The sequence below is a fragment of the Strix aluco genome, chromosome 12, assembly GCF_031877795.1.
Source record: "Strix aluco isolate bStrAlu1 chromosome 12, bStrAlu1.hap1, whole genome shotgun sequence".
NCBI classification, from domain to species: Eukaryota; Metazoa; Chordata; class Aves; order Strigiformes; family Strigidae; genus Strix; species Strix aluco.
In genome coordinates this window covers 9,629,427-9,650,236 of record NC_133942.1, presented here as the reverse complement: position 1 = coordinate 9,650,236, position 20,810 = coordinate 9,629,427, and the positions used below count along the sequence as shown (strand labels likewise).

Sequence of the window (20,810 nt, the reverse complement as noted above, 5' to 3'; positions counted from 1 at the left end):
CCCAGCCTGCTGATCTGTGTTTCCAAATATACCCTTAATTATGTATATGAAAATGTAGAAGTATAAGAATAGCACATAGCGGCATGTTCAGGTTTCTAGTCTGTTTTCATAACAACATACAATGCTGTTCTGCGAAGCAGCAGAACAGATTAAAGATCACAGAAAATTGTTTCTGGCTTACTGTTTCTGGTTTTGCAGGCACTCGTGGAATTCCCAGGATACAAATTTCTTTGTTACTGCATGGCCTTAGCATATGCTTGGAGATGTTACCATTATGTTCAGAGCTACTACATGAGTTAAATTGAAAAAATAGCCTCCAATATGTGGTTTGACTTAATACTCTAATCTGTAGGGCAGTGGATATCACATTTCAAATTGTTCAGATACATATGCCTAATCTTCACATTGTAATTCTGAAAATGGTTGGTATCACAGGTGTCTCAACCTGTTTTGGCATTCCAGTCATTAGTGAGTTAATTTTTAAGCACGCTCAGGCCTACATGGTGCCAAGTATCATACTTAATTGCTGTTTAAATGCTGGATACCATACAGATGAATTGGTGAAACAGGAAGCAGATTACTCCAGGGTCTGTACAGGAGTGTCACTATATAGGAAAGGAGTCCTTAAAACTATATGTGGATTAGGGTAAAGTCAAGCGTGCGCTAAAAGTGTGGTCCAAATTAAGCTCAGTAGACATCAGATCTCGTTCCACCATCTCTGCAGATTTTGTTTCCATAACTACATACAGTTGCCTCAGTATATATAATGATTAACAAATATAGAATAATACAAAAGACCTTTATATAATACCATAAGAACAGGTTGGCTCTACTTGCTTCTGAATCCATTCCACCAAGAGAGAATAGAGATGCATTTTTAAAATGGTGTTTCTATAGCCCAGGCAACTCTACAGTTCCTTTTGTGGTCTGCTCTGGCAGACAATACAAGCAGCATGAGTAGCAAGGTCTCTGCCACTGAAATGAATTCAGAAGTCAGTACACCTGCAGATCTCAATGTACTTTTACTCAGTGAGAACTGCAAGTTTCTTAATGCAGCTTTACACACATTTTTTGCTTTGGACTGGGTGGAGTTCGGGAAGAAGCCAAAAATGTTCTTGCTTGTGTAATTTGCAGTTAAGATCAGTTGAATTTAATTCTCAAATGTGACATTTTTCCATCAGCTTGGGTAACTCTAAACACAAGTTATGTGATGTCGTGCTCTAGCAGAGGAGCTACAAAGGTTACAGTTTACTAGGACTTGGAACATGAAATCCAAACATATTTTAAATTGTAAAAAAAAATTTTTACAATATTCCTTATCTTTTAAAGGCATTTCTTGCCTGCTTCTCTGAAGAGTAAAAAAGCCTGAGTTGCTATTTGATTCTTTTGTTTTCAAGCATCTTTATCGTTTGGAGAGTTACCTCTCTTTGAGACCTGCTAGTGATGCTCATAATGCACAAAAATACTGCCGCTGCCAAGACATAGTGTTCAGAGACTCAATACCCACATTCATATGCTTGACTGTTTCCTGCAGTATTTAAGATATTTGATAACATTTCCACATTAATTTATAGAATCAAATTCTGCAGTCATTGTGTAAAGGTAAAATTCTGACTTCAGCATTGCCTAAGATGGAGCTCAATATCTTTATTATGTTGTGTACAGCCACTTTAATGCCAAAAGCTCTTTGTGGAGTACAACATGTCCATGGGTTACTGCTTATGCAAGACAGTTGTACTGTGGCTGCATGTTCCCTAATGAGATTAGGCAATCCGTTCATATAATCTCTCATTCTGTTGACTGCTTTACTGCCCGTAAAAGGACATTTATATAACTTACCTGCACAGAAAACCACATCCCTTCTGTTTGAGAGATGAGACTGATGACAGACTGTGAATTTCCACGTGTGGTTTTGGAGCAGCAGCTAGGTCTTGTTTTAAATACCCCGCAGCAACTTTGTCCCAGACTGTGTACTAATTTTTTTATGAACAATAATGACTCTCGTATCTTCACACAAGGCATCCAGCATTTCCTCAGAATACAGCTTTTCTTTGAGGAGGTATTGCTAAACCTCAACAAAGCTGGGAAGCACTCTAGAGAACTTACTACCATTACTAGAGTGATGCCAGCTGTCAGAGAGTACATGGAGGGGAAAACCACTTGGCCAAGAAACTTAAAGGCAACTACCAAGAAGATATCAAATCAAGACTAGAAAGGACTGAGGGGCAAAAGATAGCTCCTAGCAAGAAGAACAGGGAACAGTAGAGAAATAGCGGAAGAAAGGTGTTAGGTGTTGGGAACGTGAGAAAAGCAAAACAGTGAGAAATCTGTAAAACACACATTTCCTTGACACAGGGTGCCCAGAACAAGCACAGGACAGGATGGAGGTCCAGTGATTTGTGTTTGTTGTGGTGCCAAGGAGGAATGCAAAGCAGGGCGTAGGCCACACGGTCCCATTCTTTCACTTCAAGGACAGATTTATCTCCTGCTCTACTTTTTTCTCTCAAAGGATGATTTTTGCAGTAGCCTGCTGGCCTTGTTCCTCATCCTCCCTTTTTTCTTACAAAACCCAGCTGCACCCTTCGCATCGAGCTGACCTTTTTTCTCATCCTCCCTTTTTCCCCACAAAAACCAGCTGTACCCTGGCACCAAAGAATATACTGTGTCATTACTCAAAAGATAATGGCTTGACTACAGTCCCACCCACTCACACATACAAACTAGGATAGATACTACCCCAAGTTTTCACCCTAACTTGGAGGGATGATAATCCAACACTAAATCGGAGGGACAGATTGATGGGTTTGTGCTCTCACCCGCCCCCCCCCATAAGGGATGCCTTTTGGTAAGATTTCCTTGGCTACGCCAAGTGTATACCCGGGAACTTAGTGTGTGTGATTGCAATTGTTTTTCTTTTGTGTAGTGCTATATAGCCAACCTGCAGTTTGTGCATTTATCGTAGGCAATCTTAAAGAATCTGTAGGTGTTGCATAAAAAGAAACTGTACTATTCGTGAACCTGACTGCTTCTTTTAAATGCAACCGGACCTACAGCATACAGGCTGTTCAGGCATCTGGGTCAGACCTATAGTCACGGCCCCAATTGGCATACCTATTAAGGGATAAGTCCAGCCACCCCTAGCCCCTCTAATCTCTGAGGACTGGCTAGAACACAAGGGGATTTATCTCTTACCAAATTTATTCTCACCCTAAATGCAACAGAAGGCCATATTTTCTTTGGCTCAACACCCAAATCATCACCAGCATCATCAACAACATCAAATCAGGCAGGTGAGTAGGAACTTGAATGTTCTCGTCTAGATCTGATGTGCAGTGAGGAGAGGGGAGGATAAGTTGTGCAGTACCTTCATCACCTGACTGTTAGTGCTGGATAACACAAGCCCACTCCAGAACCTCTTCTCTCATTAGCAACTGAACTGTCGTGCCTACTGCTGGCTACCAAATGCTAGACATAGAAAAGAGCAGTTGATGCCATGCTAACTAATCAGCAGAAAAGGTACCATTTTCTTTGTGCTTCATGCTGTTGTCAATACCAGAAGCAAAACATTGCATGTTAGCTCTAGCCTTCCTTGTCTGAAAGCAGTAATTTCATGGGGCAGTCCTTCTAGTGAAGAACATTTGCTGGCACCATTTGTAATGAAAACAAACACAGAGAAAATTAACTTGGGCAATAGAAACATCCAAAGGCCATTGCCTTACTGAAAAATGCCATAGCTCAGGGATAAAAAACTTTGATTATGCAGGCCAGATCCAGCTGTCAGACAATGTCTCATTGCCCTTCTTCCCAAGAGTCCCAAAGTCCTCATAGAAGTATATCTGTTGTATGACCAAAACACAGTGAGAAGACTAGTGAATCTGGTCACAGAACAGGGATGACTGGCATGTCCCACCACAGGCAAGAGCATATCTAACAACAGATGACTGGATACATGACAAACAGCCAAAATATATTTGTTTCCCATTTGTTTCACATTTCTGTTATCAGACTGAGAGATGAGTCCCCAACAGTTTACAGGAGAAGTCTGAGGAGGACATTGAATGGATTTGCATGGGATTTTTAAGCAACAAAACCATATCCATTAAACCAGTTGTTGGTGGTTTTATTCTTAAAAAGTTTGTGGGGCCCTAAGTTTTTTAGGCTTTAGTTCAGGGGAAGCCAACTGAAAGCAGTTCTGTTCATCTTAGCTGCCTTTTGCAGACCACTTAGGCGGTGATGTTCATGGTTTGCCATGTGCAAATCTCTCATGTACTGTACAGATATAACCATTGCATTATGCATTGTAGTTGTAGGCGTAACTAATGAAATCCACACAATGTGCTTAAGAACAATTGAGCCTTTGTTTTTCTCCTAAATAATCAAGGAAACATCAAGGACACTTGCTTTCTCCATGTTCTTGAACAAAATCCTATTTAAAAAAAGAATTGCCTGTCTTTTGAGACACTGAGATTTGGCTGAAGTAACTTGAAGGCTTCATAAACAGAGGGAAGAAGAATGGACAAATCTCTTTTTCTGAGCAGGAGCCTCCTAAGTAGATCCTGGAGATAAATGTTTTGGCCAAATCTGTGAATTTAAACCAGATTATTGGGTGCCTAGATTGAAGGCTGACCGAGGTCAATTTTGCTATCAGACAGTTTTAATTAAGGTGTACTGAATTTCTCCAGGAGGCTTATTTATTTATTTATTTCCTATTTGGTGTAGTGTGTGGAGAACTTCTATTTCTTATTTTGGCACAGAATTTTTATAGCTCTCTGGGCCTCTTGAACTGGCTATTCAGCATTAGAAGGATTAAGATTAGTGCAAGTAGGAAGCTACAAAAATTACAACTACAAAAAATGCTAAATCTGTGTATTCACACAAGAATAAGATGTTCTAGATTAATAACAAATAAAGAATATGTGATATTCAGACTCAGTGACAGTAAGAACCAAACAATATATAGAAGTAGTAGACAGCACATTTCATGATTTGATGTTTTCATTTTTAACAAACGGAGAAACTAAGGATGGAAACAAATAGAATGAATTTCCCAAGGCTATGCAGGCCATCAGTGATGAATCTGGGAATACGTTTCAGATGCCTATCTACCCAACAGCACTACTTCTGTCAGCAACCTGTGCTCACCTCCAGTGCTCAAGCTTCTCAGGCTGCAGATGTACCACTGTGCCCAAGCGCAGACCTCCAGCACAGCCATCTGGCCCTGTGAGAGATGTTTCCCATGTCTGAGATCTGTTGAGAAGTTCATCAGGTCACCAGACTGCTATTTCCTTGATGCCACTGGTCCTACCTTAAGTGTAAGAGATCATGTGGTTTAGGTTAACTATTGATAGAAGGCTGCTGCCTTCAGTGTGGCACATTTACCCAGCTGAAATACAGTGCTCCCTGCCTCACTTCTAAATGAGACCTAAGGCAGTGAACAAGAAAAACTGCAGTAACTTGTGGCAAATGCAGAAAACACAGGCATGGCTGTGGAGAATATGAGGCAAGAGCCTCACATCCAGTGCCTCAAAATTGTCATTTGCATTTTTCACTATAATTGTTTTCTGATATCTTAAGAACGATACTTCATCACACCTTCTGAACTTTGAGTTGGACAGACATAGGGACAGCTTGGAGGAATAATTAAATATTCTGTAGAGCTCAATACAGATATTGTCAAAGTCCAGAAGCAAAGTCCAACGGACTACAAGTGATATGAAATGTGACATCCGTTAAAGGATCAGGAGCCCAGCATCCCTGAAGATCCAGTTATCAAATAAGGTATCACTAGGTTGATTTACAGTACTTTTTAATGGGTTGGAATTCCACAGTGTTGTCCTCTCTGGCAGAGAGTAAAAGCTTCTCCATCCAATTAGTGCCAAGTGGCATCTACCTTGCTCCCATCCTTTTTATTCTAACTTTTGCGTACCAAAAAACCATGGAAGACATTGCTATCCCTTCTAATCATGCCCTGTTTACTTTCTGCAGGTGAACGGCCTTTTGAATGCAACTGGCAAGGATGTAACAAGAAGTTTGCTCGCTCCGATGAGCTGGCCCGCCATTACCGCACTCACACTGGAGAAAAAAAGTTCAGCTGTCCTCTCTGTGAGAAACGCTTCATGCGCAGCGACCATCTGACAAAGCATGCCCGTCGCCATGCCAATTTCCACCCAAGCATGCTCAAGAGGCGAAGTGGAAGCAGCTCAAGAACAGGGTCTGTCAGTGACTACAGCCGCTCAGATGCCTCAAGTCCGACAATTAGCCCCGCCAGTTCCCCATAGACCTACCTGCACTGGATGTCAGCACTTTGGCTCTGATACCTAATGTGGAGTTTTGTTTGTGTTGCACACATTTAAAAAACTCTGTTGCTTCCCCTCCTCAGTTTCCCACAGCCCCCTCTTTAAAAAAAAAAAAAAAGTCAGTAAATAGCTGCCTCCCACTGCAATTTCCAGTCAAATTTTCTTCATCCAACCACACAAGTGGCTATTCTAACCTCATGGACAGACAGACTTACATGCTACACTTAGTGACTCCTGCTGTCTTAATATTTCATACATTTTGCAACCATTTACAGATCCTCTTGATTATTCTTTATAAGAAAATGAGAAAATCTAAAAAAAGAAAAACAACCCATTTAATTCACCTCAGGTGTCAAAGTAGTTTTGTAAGACCGGATTGCACAACATGAGCATACATACACTTACAAATCAACTGTGTTGGATTGTCTCCCCTTCTCCTTTCTCAGGGATGGATATTTATGTTACACAATAATTACAATGAAGACACACCCTTACCGCAGCCTTACTCTGTAAATATATTTGCACTCAGAAGCTTTTTGTTAAGTTCTTTCACACACTGGGGAAAAAATAAAAAACAAACAAACAATACAAAAACCAAACCAGTACTGGAATGTAGTACCAGACTCTTCATTGTTTGTTTTCCTGATTATATACCTACACTGGGGCGTGTCCAAAGAGGAGTCTTGTCTTTCTTCAAGCTGCCCTCTGCTTTTGGTGGTAGCAAGCCGTCATTTTCACTTCTCGCTGAAGATGCTCCAAAACCAACTTCCTATTGCAAAAATCTCTGTGAAGTGGATAAACTTCTTTGTTTGTTTCATGCTAGATAAATTTCTGAGAAAAAATTCTAAACAAGATGCCTTAAGTAAATAATCTAAATCACGAGGAAACTTATTTACACTGGGTAACATTTTATTGCAAGGTGGCATGGAATCTCAGAGGCATTCTGTCATCACTCTCTCCAAGTTGTTAAGCTCTCTGCTCTGCCTGTTCAGTATGGGACCAACAGAATATTAAAATCAAACCACACTGACTTGAATAATCTCCTTTATTATTTCTTCCTTTTTAAAAAATGAACTATGGAAATAGCATAGCTGAACCAATGCCCACCAAAACTTTTATCAAGGTACTTACCTACTGTACAGCTGTATCTTAGCGAGACAAATTGGCTAAGACATAGTTTCTGTATCCTGTTGCATCACAGTCGTGGTCGCTGATAAAAGGAAGCAAAAATCATAAGGTATCTTCTGACAGGGAAAATAAAATATGCATTTTTAAGTTTTAAAATAAAATTACATTTTAGCTCAGCAGTACTACAAGTTTCTCAAAAATACACATACCAGCATAAAGTGCTCTCATTTCTGAATTGCTTAATAACAAAAAGGGAATCTTGGCTAGTTTTCAATAACTTTCAAATATTTGACACTAGATTGAGCACTAGGAGGTAGATTTTTATGTTTCATATGGTAGAAAATACAGCAAAAGACCAGGAGGCGTTGTGATGTACTGGAGACCTCAGTGGCAGCAAATACACTTTCCTTGGTTTGGCTGGGTCTGATGGGGCGTATTATAAATTCAGGTCCTTTTGGTTCTGGAATTTTTGGGGTTTTCTCATTTTTACTGTAGGGTATAAATGCAGTTAAGTGTAGCATGGTGAAATGAAACTCTCTACGCCAAACCTGCCATTTGATATTGAGTGAATGCCTCCGGATTCCAAATGAACCTGTATCTTACTTGCTGCTTTGCATTGATCCAATTTTGCAAGTGTTTATTGTACTGTATATTAACTGTGAGAGGCTAATACAGACTTCCAAGTAGTTTCATAGGTACTTCCATAATATTTACATTATTCCTAATACTACGCATTCTATTAGTTGTATGGATAAATACTTAAGAGACAGTTCAAAGTGCAGATATTTCAGTATTTTCGTCATGTTAATTTGCTTCAGATTTCACCCCTATAAAATCACAATTTCCCCCTTTTGAACTGAAAGTCATGTGAGGCACAATTCTACTGTTTCATTTCACAGAAAATGAGAGAACATTGTAAGGGTTTTTTGCAAGACGACAAATATTGTTGAGATTGTGTGATGAGTTAGGGGAAAGCCAGATTTGTTTGCCTACATAGATTTCCTGTTTTTTTTTTTTTTCTTTTTTTTTTTTTTTTAAAAAAATCTCATGTACCTGAGGTGCACAGTTTTAACAACTTGATACAATTCAGGTAACAGGAGTTCAGATTCCAATAATTTCTGTGACTGCTAAAAGTGCTCTTGTGCTGTAGTTAGTAAAGAGGCATTTAAGATACTTAGCTAAAAGAATTCTACAGGTCAGCTGCATCTTGTGCACATACTTCGAAACAAGTCATAAACACATTTCTCATTATCATTATACCTTAACAGAGGGATGGGGGGAGGGGACACAAATCAAAAGAACTAGGTATTGGAAAAATCATAGGCTTCATGTTCTAAGTTCAGTTTGTTCTAAAATCATCTTTTCCAACAAGAGCATCATTTAATCTTTTAGCAAAGGAGGAACCACTCTGGTCCATTTATTTAGGGCATAATAATTCAGCGTGAATCAGTAGGTGCATTACAAACAAGTTGTTTTAATAGCCTGGAGAAAGAATATTCACACCAGGTTTTATTAGTACTGAGATTATGGGATGTAAAGATTATGGAACAACCTATTCTGAGTGACATAAGAACTATGTAATCTTAAACAGTAAACTAAGCATTTTATATATATTCCTCATTGATATTGCTAATAATTCTCCAAGTTTAAGCAGAAAAAAAAAAAATTGATTCAAAGTCAAATTTTCAGTTCAGCCAGTTCATCTAATGAGAAGGCTATGAGACTATATATAGCCAACATAGCTACACTTTCAGGAAATTCTCTGAAATTTGTCATTAAGACTCTTTTTTTACATCTTAGCTGTAAATACCTCAGAGTGTGTTATGCTGACAGTTGAATGACTGTGTTTCAAAATCCTAGCTAGAGTTTCAAATATCCCCATTAAATGTTTAATACATGATAGCTTTAGGATAAAATGATGAATTCCAAACCATTAGTAGTTTCCAAAACTGAATGTGAACAAAACATCTCTTTGTATTTTCATATGGAAAGAGAGTGTTTGGGGTTTTCTAGCATCTACTAGATGCTAGAAAAAAAGCAGAAGGACCAGCAAGGTCATAAGACTCCATTCTCATGATGGTTCCGCCCGAGTTTTGCAGATGTGAGAAGTCTGAACAGCTCAAATTACGTTGTGAAATCTGGGTGCTTATCCAAACTAACCTCCGATTTTTGCCCTTTTGTTGTTTCACCCTGTGGTGTAACCTAAACCACTCTCCTGGCATAGCAACAAACATTGCACACTCAGGAAATACTGCTCTGGCAGGGTGCAGATTTATTCACAGTCCTCCATTTGGAGGAGTGTGCATCACTCTCCTTCTGCATCCCCCTTTCCCCATGCAATCTGTTGAGGTGAATCTCCACAAACTACAAAATCACCCTAATTGGTTTTTCTTTTAATTTCAGAATATAACAGGTTTATTTTTATTAAGAAAGCCCTGAAAGTTTGTTTTTCTCCAGTCATGATTCTAGCTTCCTCTCTAAGAGTTAGGTTTAACTGCCTTGTTGTAGGAAACGGGTGCAAGTTAAAGTCACCAGTCAACTGAAACTAAAGATGCTCTTAGAAACTCATTCACCCCTTCCATTAACCTCATCCTGTGCAAAGGCCTAAAGTGCATTTATGGCCACATGAATTCAGTTTTCATCCTGCTTCTTAGAAAGCAGTCCTGGTAAACTCCTGGCAGCTAGATTTTATTGTGAGAATTGTTTATATCTGCAAATTAGTTGTTCCTTGCTTTTATAATACGTGCATAGTATCTGTTTACATAACTGCAAAGGTATATATTTATAACAAGTCATCAGAAGCCTCTGTTTGATGGTAACACCTAATTCCTGTATGTATCCTACCCTATTTACTGCATTAACCCTTGCAATAACTTTTACTTATGAGAGCCTCTGTACACCTTTAAACCTCATTACCTTCTATCCAGATGTTCAGTGCTTTCCTTGTTCCATGCAGCCAGGCAGTAAAAGGCTGTGTGATGAGCTTACCTGTGTCTAGCTATTCACATTCTGCCTTTTTCCAGTTCTTTGCCATGAGTTCTATGATTTGTACTGGGCGAAGTGCAGTGTTGTTTTGGGGAACATGGTTTGTGAAGAAAGAATAAGGAAAACGAACTCTGCATACTTACAGCTTGCCTTTTCGTTGCCATTCGATTTGCTAATTTCATCAGGTGATGCCTACAGACTGACTTTCAGGTGCTCTTTTACTCCATCACACCATCTGTTTGTGCATTGGGTGCTAACATTTGGTCTATGTCAGTGAATGGTATGATGAACGTCTGTATTTTAAACTCTTTTGGGGATAAAGCTATAGCCTTAGGCAGAAGAAAATAACCAAATTATAGTTGTTTACCCCATAAGCCAGAATATAGAATGCAAAAGCCCATCCACTGGTATAGGTTTTTTTTACATATATATATAAAAATATTTATATATATGGATTTATATAAGCATATGCACATATATATAAAAATACGTGTATATGTGTATATTGTATTCTACGTGTGTGTATATATAAATACACAGCAGTGTATATATACTACACACCAAATAATGAAGGGATGTCTACAGACGAAAAATAGGTATCCATTTCATTATAAGTAGCGATGGGTCTGAACCAAAATCCTAGACCCAACGCCATTGCATTTGGGAAGTTTGAACCTGTTTTTTGAGATTTGTGGTTGAGTTTCATCTCTGGCTACAGTTGCAGTTACTTGTGTATATATGCATTCTGAGGGATGTGTGTGTGTGCACATACAGACTTTTTCACACTGCATGCCTGTATGGGTGACAGAGAATATGTGTGCCAGTAAGTGTGCACGTGTTTACATATATACTTCCAGCTTTGGTGAACTACAATGTTGCCGGTGTCATCTTCACTTGCACAGTTTTATCAGCAGCACATGAATGCTTCCGTGCTTTTCAACTCTTTAAATCACTACATTGAAGTATTACAGTTGTACAGTTACATGTTCATCTATTCCTGCTCTGCTGTAACTTTTTATGTATTTTGTACTGCATAGATTATATATTGTGATAATGTCCTATGCAACAACAATTAAAAAGGAGAAAAAAGGAAAAACGAAGAAAATTAACAACTGTAAAATATCGTCTTAACTTGTATGCATGGTTAGTAACGTTTACATTTTCCAAAATAAAACTTATAACTATGAAGTACTGTTTTCCTCTTAATTTCCTTCTCTATGTATCAGTTAAAAAGCATCAATTGTTAATATTTCTGCTGTTCATTTGAGGCATCATATCTTGTTTGATATCTTTGTTTAAATTTCACTCAGTGCTATTGTTTAAAATGGGATTTTTTTTTAATCATTGAAAGCTTCTGTGATGCTTGTTTTGTACTCTCCTCTGCTTTAACTGGTATTTTATAGTTGTATAGTGAAATTCTTTTCTCAAAGCTGATATATACTATGCTTTTCTTTACAAGATGGTTATGGCATTAATATGCATGACTTAAACATCAGAGAGTCAACCATCCTTTCTTTCAAAGCCCAGTTCTTTGGAAATTTCTGATTTCATCTCTGCAAGTGGCAATGTCTTATCAAAACAGTAGTAATTTAATCTCACAGCATCCTGAAATGTTCTTTCCTAATTTTAAATATGAGGAAATTGAAACATGAGATTTGAGTGACTTTCTTGAAGACGTGAGGCAATGGCAGATGTGTGCCTTTATCCTCCCTTGAAAGTAACACCACACCCCCAGGAGAACAATTTTGTGCCTTATAATGAATATCTGTCAATAGAACATTATAACTGATTGCAAAAATAATTTAAAACAGTGGACTACTGTTGAAAGATGAGACCGAAAATAACCGTACTAAGCCAGGGGAAACTGTGGGAATTACTTTAAAATTAGTACATTTTCTTGTGCAGGGGTCATGAAAACTGTTCAGAGCAAATAACTTGGAGAGCCATTATCTTTAATAGCAGGTTTCCCCATGTATTCATTACAGTGTTGAACTGTCAGTGCTATTCATTATCTCTGACCATGCGCCAGTTAGCTTGTATGTCTGTATGTGTCTATGATCAACTGCTATTTGATAACTTACACAGAGGAACTAGCTAAATCACACAAATGCTTAACTATGTTAATGCAGTATTTAAGGGCTTGCTATCCGAGAATAACATACTCTTTGTGCATGCAGTGGATAACCCTGACTCTTTATTAGTGAACCCTCACTGGAACAGAAGACAAAATGCTTCTGTCCAGCAGAAAACCACAAGTTTGTTCCTTTCTCTTCTACTTACATTAGCATGATGTGGCCTCTCACTGCTTATTCTCAATGTCTGTGTTATAACTGGGAAATCCAGTCAGAGGACTGTCTGAAGCATTCAGGTTGTGAGAATCCCCAGGCAAAAATCCTGGTAAACCATCTAATACCTGAGTGAGTTGAAGCTCCCTTGCAGACCTTGTGTATCTGTCTGTCTGTTGAACTTCTATCTCAGATCCACTCCTCTCACCCCATTCACAATTCTTAGTTCAATTTTCACCCTTAAACAGACAGGCTAGGCAGCTGCCTTAGAAGTCCAGTTGCTTTTTGTTAGTATGGAAAGGGTGTGACATGTCTAACCTCTGCCGCTACCCAGTTTTTCAGTCACTTGCTCTGTCTGAATTCACTGTTTGTACTAGGGGGGAAGGTGGTGAGGGGTCTTTTTTCACTCATGCTGGAGAAAGTTGATACAGACTCTTGCTCCTCTCTTCTGTGAAGCAATGAGTCTGAAGTTTCTTGAAAATACAGGTTACACAACACTTCTTGCACTATTTGTGAAAATAGGCCCTGAAAAGTAGCATTTCTGAAGTCTTTCTAGATGAAAGATCTACCTCATGTTTGATAACAGAACAGCAAAGATTGTTTTCTAAACTTTCTAGAAGAATGAAAAGAAACAACCTAAAAGGATATGCCTTTTCAGTTTAAGTGTGGAGTTGTTAACCTTGGTACTGTAGCGTTATGTGCCTCCCCACCCAGACACCCACACTCTGAAATGTGTATGTTAACACATTCTCACCTGCAAAAGAAACTTCTCCTCTCAGGTTGCTAAATGTATGGGTTTCTGTCTTGCCTGTGACTCAGCATTTGCCATGAAATGTTGATAGACTTGGCAGTAGTCCATCAGTTCAGAAGAGAAGCAATAATACTGCTAGAATTAGGATGGGATTTTCCTATTTACATTTACTTGTGTATCATTTCTAGCTTCAAAGGAGTCCACCTTAAGGTTCATTGCCCCAGCTTTTCAAGGAACCACACCCATGGCATGCTTTGCTAGTCAACTGCAAGAGATTAAAGTGATAAAAATATAAATACACAGTCAACAGAAACAGAAAGAAAAGCAAGAGACGATAGAGACTGAAATAAAAAAGAGGTGAGGACAATGAGACAAGCTGAGTGTTTCTAGCAGCAGACCAGAAAGGCTGATATGGCACCAGAATATGTGTGGAGCTTCCTAAAGAATTTCAGAGGAAGCAAGCTTGGCAGCATCTCCAAAGATGACCAGAGACCGCATCATCTGTTCTACGAGCAGTAGAGGAGGGAGCTAAGTCAAACAGTAATTCAAGCAGGCAAGCACACGTGCCTAGCTAGCTGGCACAGCTAGCAGTACAAAGAGAGAGGGAAGGATTATTTTAATAGATTTCTCAGTCCATGCACCACACAAGGGAGGAGAGTCTGGATGCCCAAATATCTGAGCAGCGAGAGGAGAAGAGGGAAGCATAACTTTGGGCGCCAGATTCATTCTTTGGGCAACTCAGAGAACAAGATTACCTTAAAAGTCTGGAGAAAAAACAGAGTTAAGTAAAGATCTGAGAAAACCTGAGTGGGGTTTTAGGCAAGAACAGGCCCCAAAGGTCTGCTAACAAAACCTAAACACCAAGCTTAGTAATAACTCTACCTCACCAATAGAAACCAGCTCTAGAGTATAATTGCTGCCTCATCATAATTGTAAATAAAAGATCAACCTGTCCTACCTGGTTGGCACTGGCAGGAGACAGATTTAATCTTTGGATCCCACTGGCTGAAACAATCGTTCAACATGAAAAGAGGGGTTAGCATCAGGGACTGGGCTAAGAGAGGCTCTGAGACACTGTTGCTGGCAGGGCTCTGCTGAGCTGACATTCCTTCTCTGCATCACTGGATAAATGCGCCTGCCTGAGCACACCGCAGCAGGTCTTGTAAGGGGCACTCCAAGGGATCGCAAAAGCTTTCACTGCCCAGGCTGGCTTGTTCAGAGCTAGCCCAAGTGTTCTTCTCAAGGGCACCTGGTACAACTGGGACATCTCCCAGAGGGAAGGTGCAATATGCCAAGTGGGTGGATGAGAGAACACCATTGAGAAAAAAGGCCCAGTTGAAGGTGCTGGTCAGGGAGAGTTTCAGATGTATGGCAGCATAGTAAGAGAAATGAGATGAAAAAAATGTGGGAAACAGAGATGAAAGGTGCAATAAATGGGGAAGGTAAGGTTAAGAGGGGGAAAATAAGTATAGAAAAATGAGAAAGGAGTACAGGGTAGGGAAATTTTATATCATTTTCTAGAGAGAAGAAGAAAGGCCTAAGGTGCAAAATCCAAAAGGGGGTCTAGAGGAAGGAGTAAAATAGCTCATGAGGTAGCATTTCCAACAGACTGGAAGGTAAGGCATGTCAGTGTGCACTAAACAGGACTGTGTGTCTTTAAGAGACCAATGTTTGTGTTTTCCCATGCTCTCCTATTGTGGAAATAACTTTCTGAGTCATTTCTCTGATCCTGGAGACAAACTGAACAGACACAAAACATAACAAAACACAATAGCAACGGGAAGAGAGAAATTTCTCCCTCCCCCTTCCACCACACACGCATTTTATGTCAGTGATCTGAACATTCTCAAAGCCTCTGAGTGAAAGAGAAACAAGGCACAGACTGACAATGTTGTTTGTTACACACCTTTTGAATCAAGTTCACCTTCGCCACCACTGCATAAACAGTTAAAACTTGGAAGCTACACTCCCCCAGTCTGTTACTTTTAAATATGTTATCCAGTCTCTTTGGTTAAAAGTCTTACCCTCCAGATTTTCCACAGACAGTGAACTGCAACAGGAATTTGCTAGCTTTTTTAAACTTCAAAGCTTTGCACTTCAAAGACCCTGTAGTTTTTCTCTCAAGCCTCATGCCCCATTCTCTGCAAAAAAAGATGTTAGTCTGGGACTCTCTCTCAAAATGACACAGAAGCTTATGTACATCCAAAAATCAACATCACAACTATAATCTTCCCAGAGGAGACTAATGAGATGGGTATCCCCACAGTGGCTGGCCCCAAATCCAGGCTGTATCAAGCCTTCCTACACCAAAACACAGAATCATTACTGATCAGACCTGAGACGAGCCCATTTTCTCTGTTTCTTTCTTTAGCCTTTATTACTGTGCTGAGAACTATCCCAAACCCTTTGATATTACAGATAGTAAGGTTCCATGAAGTTGCAAGGCCTTACAGGTTTGGTTTAACATGCAACCTTTTTGTTGACTGTGGAAGTCATAAAGCAAATTCCAAGCTTTCCGGGGCTGCCATACAAACTGCTGTTTGCAGCCCACTGGGAGGAACAGGATGACTTGACTGGCAGAAGGAAGAAGAAAGTTTTGTTCAGGATTGCCTGTCGGTTCTGTGCCGCAGCAGTGAGCCCTGCCCTCACCTCGCCGGGCTGGGGCCGAGGGAGCCGCCCGTGCTCCCAGGCAGCAGCCATACGCTGGCTGCAGAAGGCAGAGCAGGTTGGCAGATCCCTCAGAAGAAATGACCTACATCCACCTTCCTCCCTGTGGGAGAGGAGTCACTCTCAGGGGCTGAGGGTTTGAACGCAGCCACAGCACTCCCCAGCTTTTCCAGCTTTCCCTGAAGACTGGGTAAGGTATGGTTTCCCCTTTAACGTGCCCTTGCAAACAGCTCTACCAAATAACCCGGGTGAGCTAACAAGAGGCGAGTCTGGGAAACAGAAGCCTTGTGGAGGGTGGGACTGCACAAACAACAAAAATGGATGAAGAAATCAGTCCTGGCTGTTGACTTCCCTGTAAGAAACCTTCCATTAAGGCTCCACTGGATATTTTTGAACTCCACCTGACTATTTTTAGGAGGGATAATCAATGCTGAAGGAAATAAGGAAAAATCAAGCTTTAAGTCCAAGAATGGAAAATTTTATATTCTTCACAAAATCACTATGATTAAGGACTAAAAAGGAAGGGTTACATTTCAGGAGTAAAAATATGCTACAAGTCACTGTAAAAATTGCATGTTACATGGTGTTTCCTAAGCAAGGGGAAGCATTTCAAGATGACAGCACTTCACCACTTAACTTATTAAATAGGAGTGAAGGCACAGCTGAACGCCCAGCTTTAACACACAGCTGTACTCTGGCTATGTTTATGTATAGCTCTCATCTCTGCTGAGGCTCCCAGCTTCTCTGCGTGTTGTGATCTGACTTTGGGAGGGGCTGGCTGGGACCTCGAGAACAACTGGCACAGCCTCTGCCCAGTCGGGTGCATGAATTTACGCAGTAAGAGAAAAATCACAGCCAAGTTATGTAGCACCCTCACCAGGTCCTAAAAATAATCTGCCTGGAGTACAGGGCTGTTACAAGGCTAGAAAATCTGTTTTATGAACTAAGATGGGAGGTTCTCAGAAAAAAACCCCGCTCTCTTGGATACAGGAGCCAAAACATGATGAAACAATGTGTGCAATACTTTCAAAATTCAGCTATTGTTTTACTGATAGCAATGGTTTAGATTCACATTCCTCAGCCTTATGACAGTCTTCTATCAGTGTTAATGTTACCATTGCCTGGAGAAGAAAAAAGCCTTTCCTTAGTCATAAGTGTGTTCACATTCCATCTCACTCCGAACAGCAACTGCTTCAGAGCAGGGCCTCCTTGCTTGCCTGCTCAGCATCTTCTGCAGAGCACAGACAGGAACGGCATCTTTGCCCTCCAAGGAAAAACATTCTGGCTCCCTACTATCCAACTACAATTCACATTCACCATTACACACAGAAATTTTTATACTGTACAGGTCACCTCATCTTAGACCGAGCCCAGCTTGTAAATTCCTGACATCACAGGGAACATTTGTGTGAAATACCTAACAGAAGTAGAACATGTCGGGGGCATCTGTCATTATCTAAAGCATTATCTACCTTTTAGGTGCCTCTAAAAGTAGTTGCTTCTTTGTTTTGGGGAGTATCTCACTAAAATTATCTTTCTAACTTAGAACTGCCATTTCCTGTAAGCATGACTGTGATCTGGGAGGGGTTGTTGCTAGGAAAAATCCCTGGGAATTATTCAGTACCATTTCCTAATCATGCCTTTCCTGCCTGCTAAACACTTGCCCCCATGTCTCTAATTACACAGAACCTCTTTGCAAAATCTGCTGGATGAGGATCTATTTATTTCTAAGATCAGGGACGTAAATGTCATCTCCCATGAATGATAAAGCAATTGGAAGAATAAGGACATGCTACAGTGTCTTTTCTAATGAATAGTATTTCTAATTTTAAAAAGGTCTGCAGGTGTGACAGGGTAATGAGCATTTGAACTACTTGATGCTGGTCACATTCTAATGATATGAAGCACTATACAGTAAAAGTGATGCTGAAGCATCTATGTTTTGTATTTGCTTTCAATTACTTTTGATAACAAAATGTTGCAACAGTATTGTCCATAGATCTTAGAAGTCCAGATTCATGAGATATTTATGCTACAGCTCCTGGCTTCTCTGATAATTTCCTCAAAAAACAAGAGTCATTGTATGAATAGCAGAAGCAAAAAGCAAAGCGGACTGGCTGCTGTACAAGTTTCATCCATTATAAAGATACATAGCCCTCTCTTGACTGTCCAAATCTAAGCCAGAGGCACGGCAAATACCTCAGAGGCCATCAGACAGCAATAGATTTAATTGCCACATGGAAAATGAGCTCAGTGTGTTCATCCAACTCTCGGGTGACAAGTACCTAACAGCCGCCACTGCCATCGACATCTGTGGGTACTTCACAGAGACACATGCATGGAGCCACATGAACACAGGATGGGCGCTCTCCTCCTCAGCCAGATTCTGCTCCAGATGGATGCTGGAGCAGAATTAGTGCTGTCTGCCTATAAGCACAGCCCTGCCTTGCATCTGCCTTCCTCCATGGATGCATCTCACTCCCTCAACCCTACAAATTCTTTAGTTTTGATGGCAAACTTATAACATGCTTGGTAACATATTAACCAGCCTTCTGCAAAGTGTTGGCTACTATATTAAATCCCAGTGAGAACGTGGAAATTCTGGAAAATTATCAACACAGGTGATGAGTCAGCTTTTTGAAAAGAAAGGGCTATGGAGTTGGTTAAACTTTGTTGAAAAACTCAGGGAGTAGTTGGTTATTTTATGTAGTGACCCATCCATAATTTGCATTCATGTCCGGAAACAACTTCCTTTTTTCTTTGTAATTTCTTAGGTTAAAAAACTTTATTTAAAGAAGAAAAGCAACGTTTTTTACACAAACCTCTGCCAACATTTAAAATCCCCTAGCTGGTACACTTGCCAGTTTTGTGTTGTCCTGTAATACTGTGCAGAAGACAAGAAGTCAATAACATATTTTACAACCAACTCTGATACCAAATTAAATTCATGATTCTTCTCTGTTCACATAAATTATGTTGCTTGGAGAACACTACCCGTAAGCACTGCAAAAAGACATAGAGGAATTTTCCCCTGCAGTTACATTCCCATCACTTACTAATTCCAGTGTTTTGTACTTACCTTCAAATCAAGTTCAGTTCTAGAGCAGAGAAACTGAAACTCCTGATTGTCTAAGCATGAAATTGCACTTCAGATCTAATGGGACTCTCTTGTATTATGTTTATCAGTATGCCAAAACGACTGTGCTAGGGACACACAAGCAACAGAAAATGCACATAAAATGGTAGTTGTGAAGACCTACTCCTCCCATGCTGTCCGCGTTCACTATGGGGCAGGAGTGCCTGGCGGCCTTTTGGCACAGCTCACACAACTGAAGAGCCAGCCAGGACAGAGCAGATGACAGATACTGAGCTGACAGCAGCGTCTGCCTCAGCAGGAATGAGGTTTGATCTAATGCAATCTCAAATGGCATAGACACTGACTTGTGGAACTAAGGATCATCTGTGAGGTTTAACAACAGATTTCATGGGGCCTGACTGGATGCCTGCTCTCTCTGTAACCGTACCGAAGAGCTTACTTGCTGCTCCTACCCATCTTACATAGGCAGGGCCTTATGTAGGCAGCTTTCTCTGGTCTACCTATGGTAAATACACTCACATACTTACTAATTAAAATGTGTTAATAACTGAGTCTTACACTAGCCACTGCCATTTGCTCCACCTCCTGCCTACTCACTTCAATTCAATGATCAGGGTTTTTTATATTATAATTGTCAGATGAAGTCTAATGTGTGGTATTTTACATTTCAAAAAAACTTGAATATACCACGACTTACATGCTGTTGAATCTTGCGTAAGAGGTATGGATGCTTGGGTCTGCCTTGCTTTCATTTCAGTCATGCCAATAGTTTTCAACCTTTGTAGGCATCCTGAAGATGATTTGCTGTGGAATGAAGAAAGTAAATTCAGTATTATTCTGCACAGCACTGAGACACGTGGCTTTTCTATCCAGATTTTTCTCTGACCTTCTTAGGTGTACAGAATGACTTAACATTTTTCTGTGCAGAAAGACAGTATTTTCATCTTGCAAGTGTAAAACAGGGCATAACAGAGGGAGGGCAGTAATCCTTTAGGAATATCTCCAGCCCCAGAAGCTCAGGTAACTGCTTTGGCCTTTACTTTATCAATCAGATTTCTCTTAGTTCTTATGCTGCACATAGCTGGACATTTGGGCAAATGCTATGGTCACAGCAATAGTATTTTTGTTCATTTTTTTGTCTTAGATTCACAGCACTTTGTGCATTTAGATTAGACATTTAGCAGTCTTGGTAAACCATTATTATCAGCTCCCAGTGTAGCCCTCTAAAGTCTGCTTTCTCCTTAAAGTCTTCATCATCCCTTCTAGGAGACCCACAGCTGGCTTGTCAGCCACAGTTTCTACTTCTGTTTTAGGATCCTTATGCCCCTCTTGAGTTCTCCACTCTACCTACCTCTGGCCTTTTTTTTTTTTATTTTTAGATTATTGACCCTGAGTGGCAACATCTGCAATGCACTCTCCATTTACAGTATGTCCTGATCTGTGACTCGTTCTTCCCCCGTGGCAAATGTGATATAGATGCTTTTCACTGGTGCAATTCCATTTCCACCATTTCTGATGTACATTGAAATTAGACAAGGGAGAATCAGCCCCTGCAACAGGGAGGAGAAACTAAATTTTTCCCACATGACTGGTACTTGCTC

General features: G+C 40.2%; 1 protein-coding gene across 1 annotated transcript in view; it reads left to right on the top strand.

Annotated features, from left to right (window-relative positions):
- Nucleotides 1–11,597, top strand: part of KLF13 (KLF transcription factor 13) — a 37,866-nt gene extending 26,269 nt beyond the window's left edge. Inside the window, exon 2 of the mRNA XM_074837293.1 lies at nucleotides 5,986–11,597. Within this exon, the coding sequence (XP_074693394.1) occupies nucleotides 5,986–6,278 (293 nt within the window). The 3' untranslated portion in view covers nucleotides 6,279–11,597. The remainder of the gene's footprint in view (nucleotides 1–5,985) is intronic.
- Nucleotides 11,598–20,810: the final 9,213 nt, after the last annotated feature.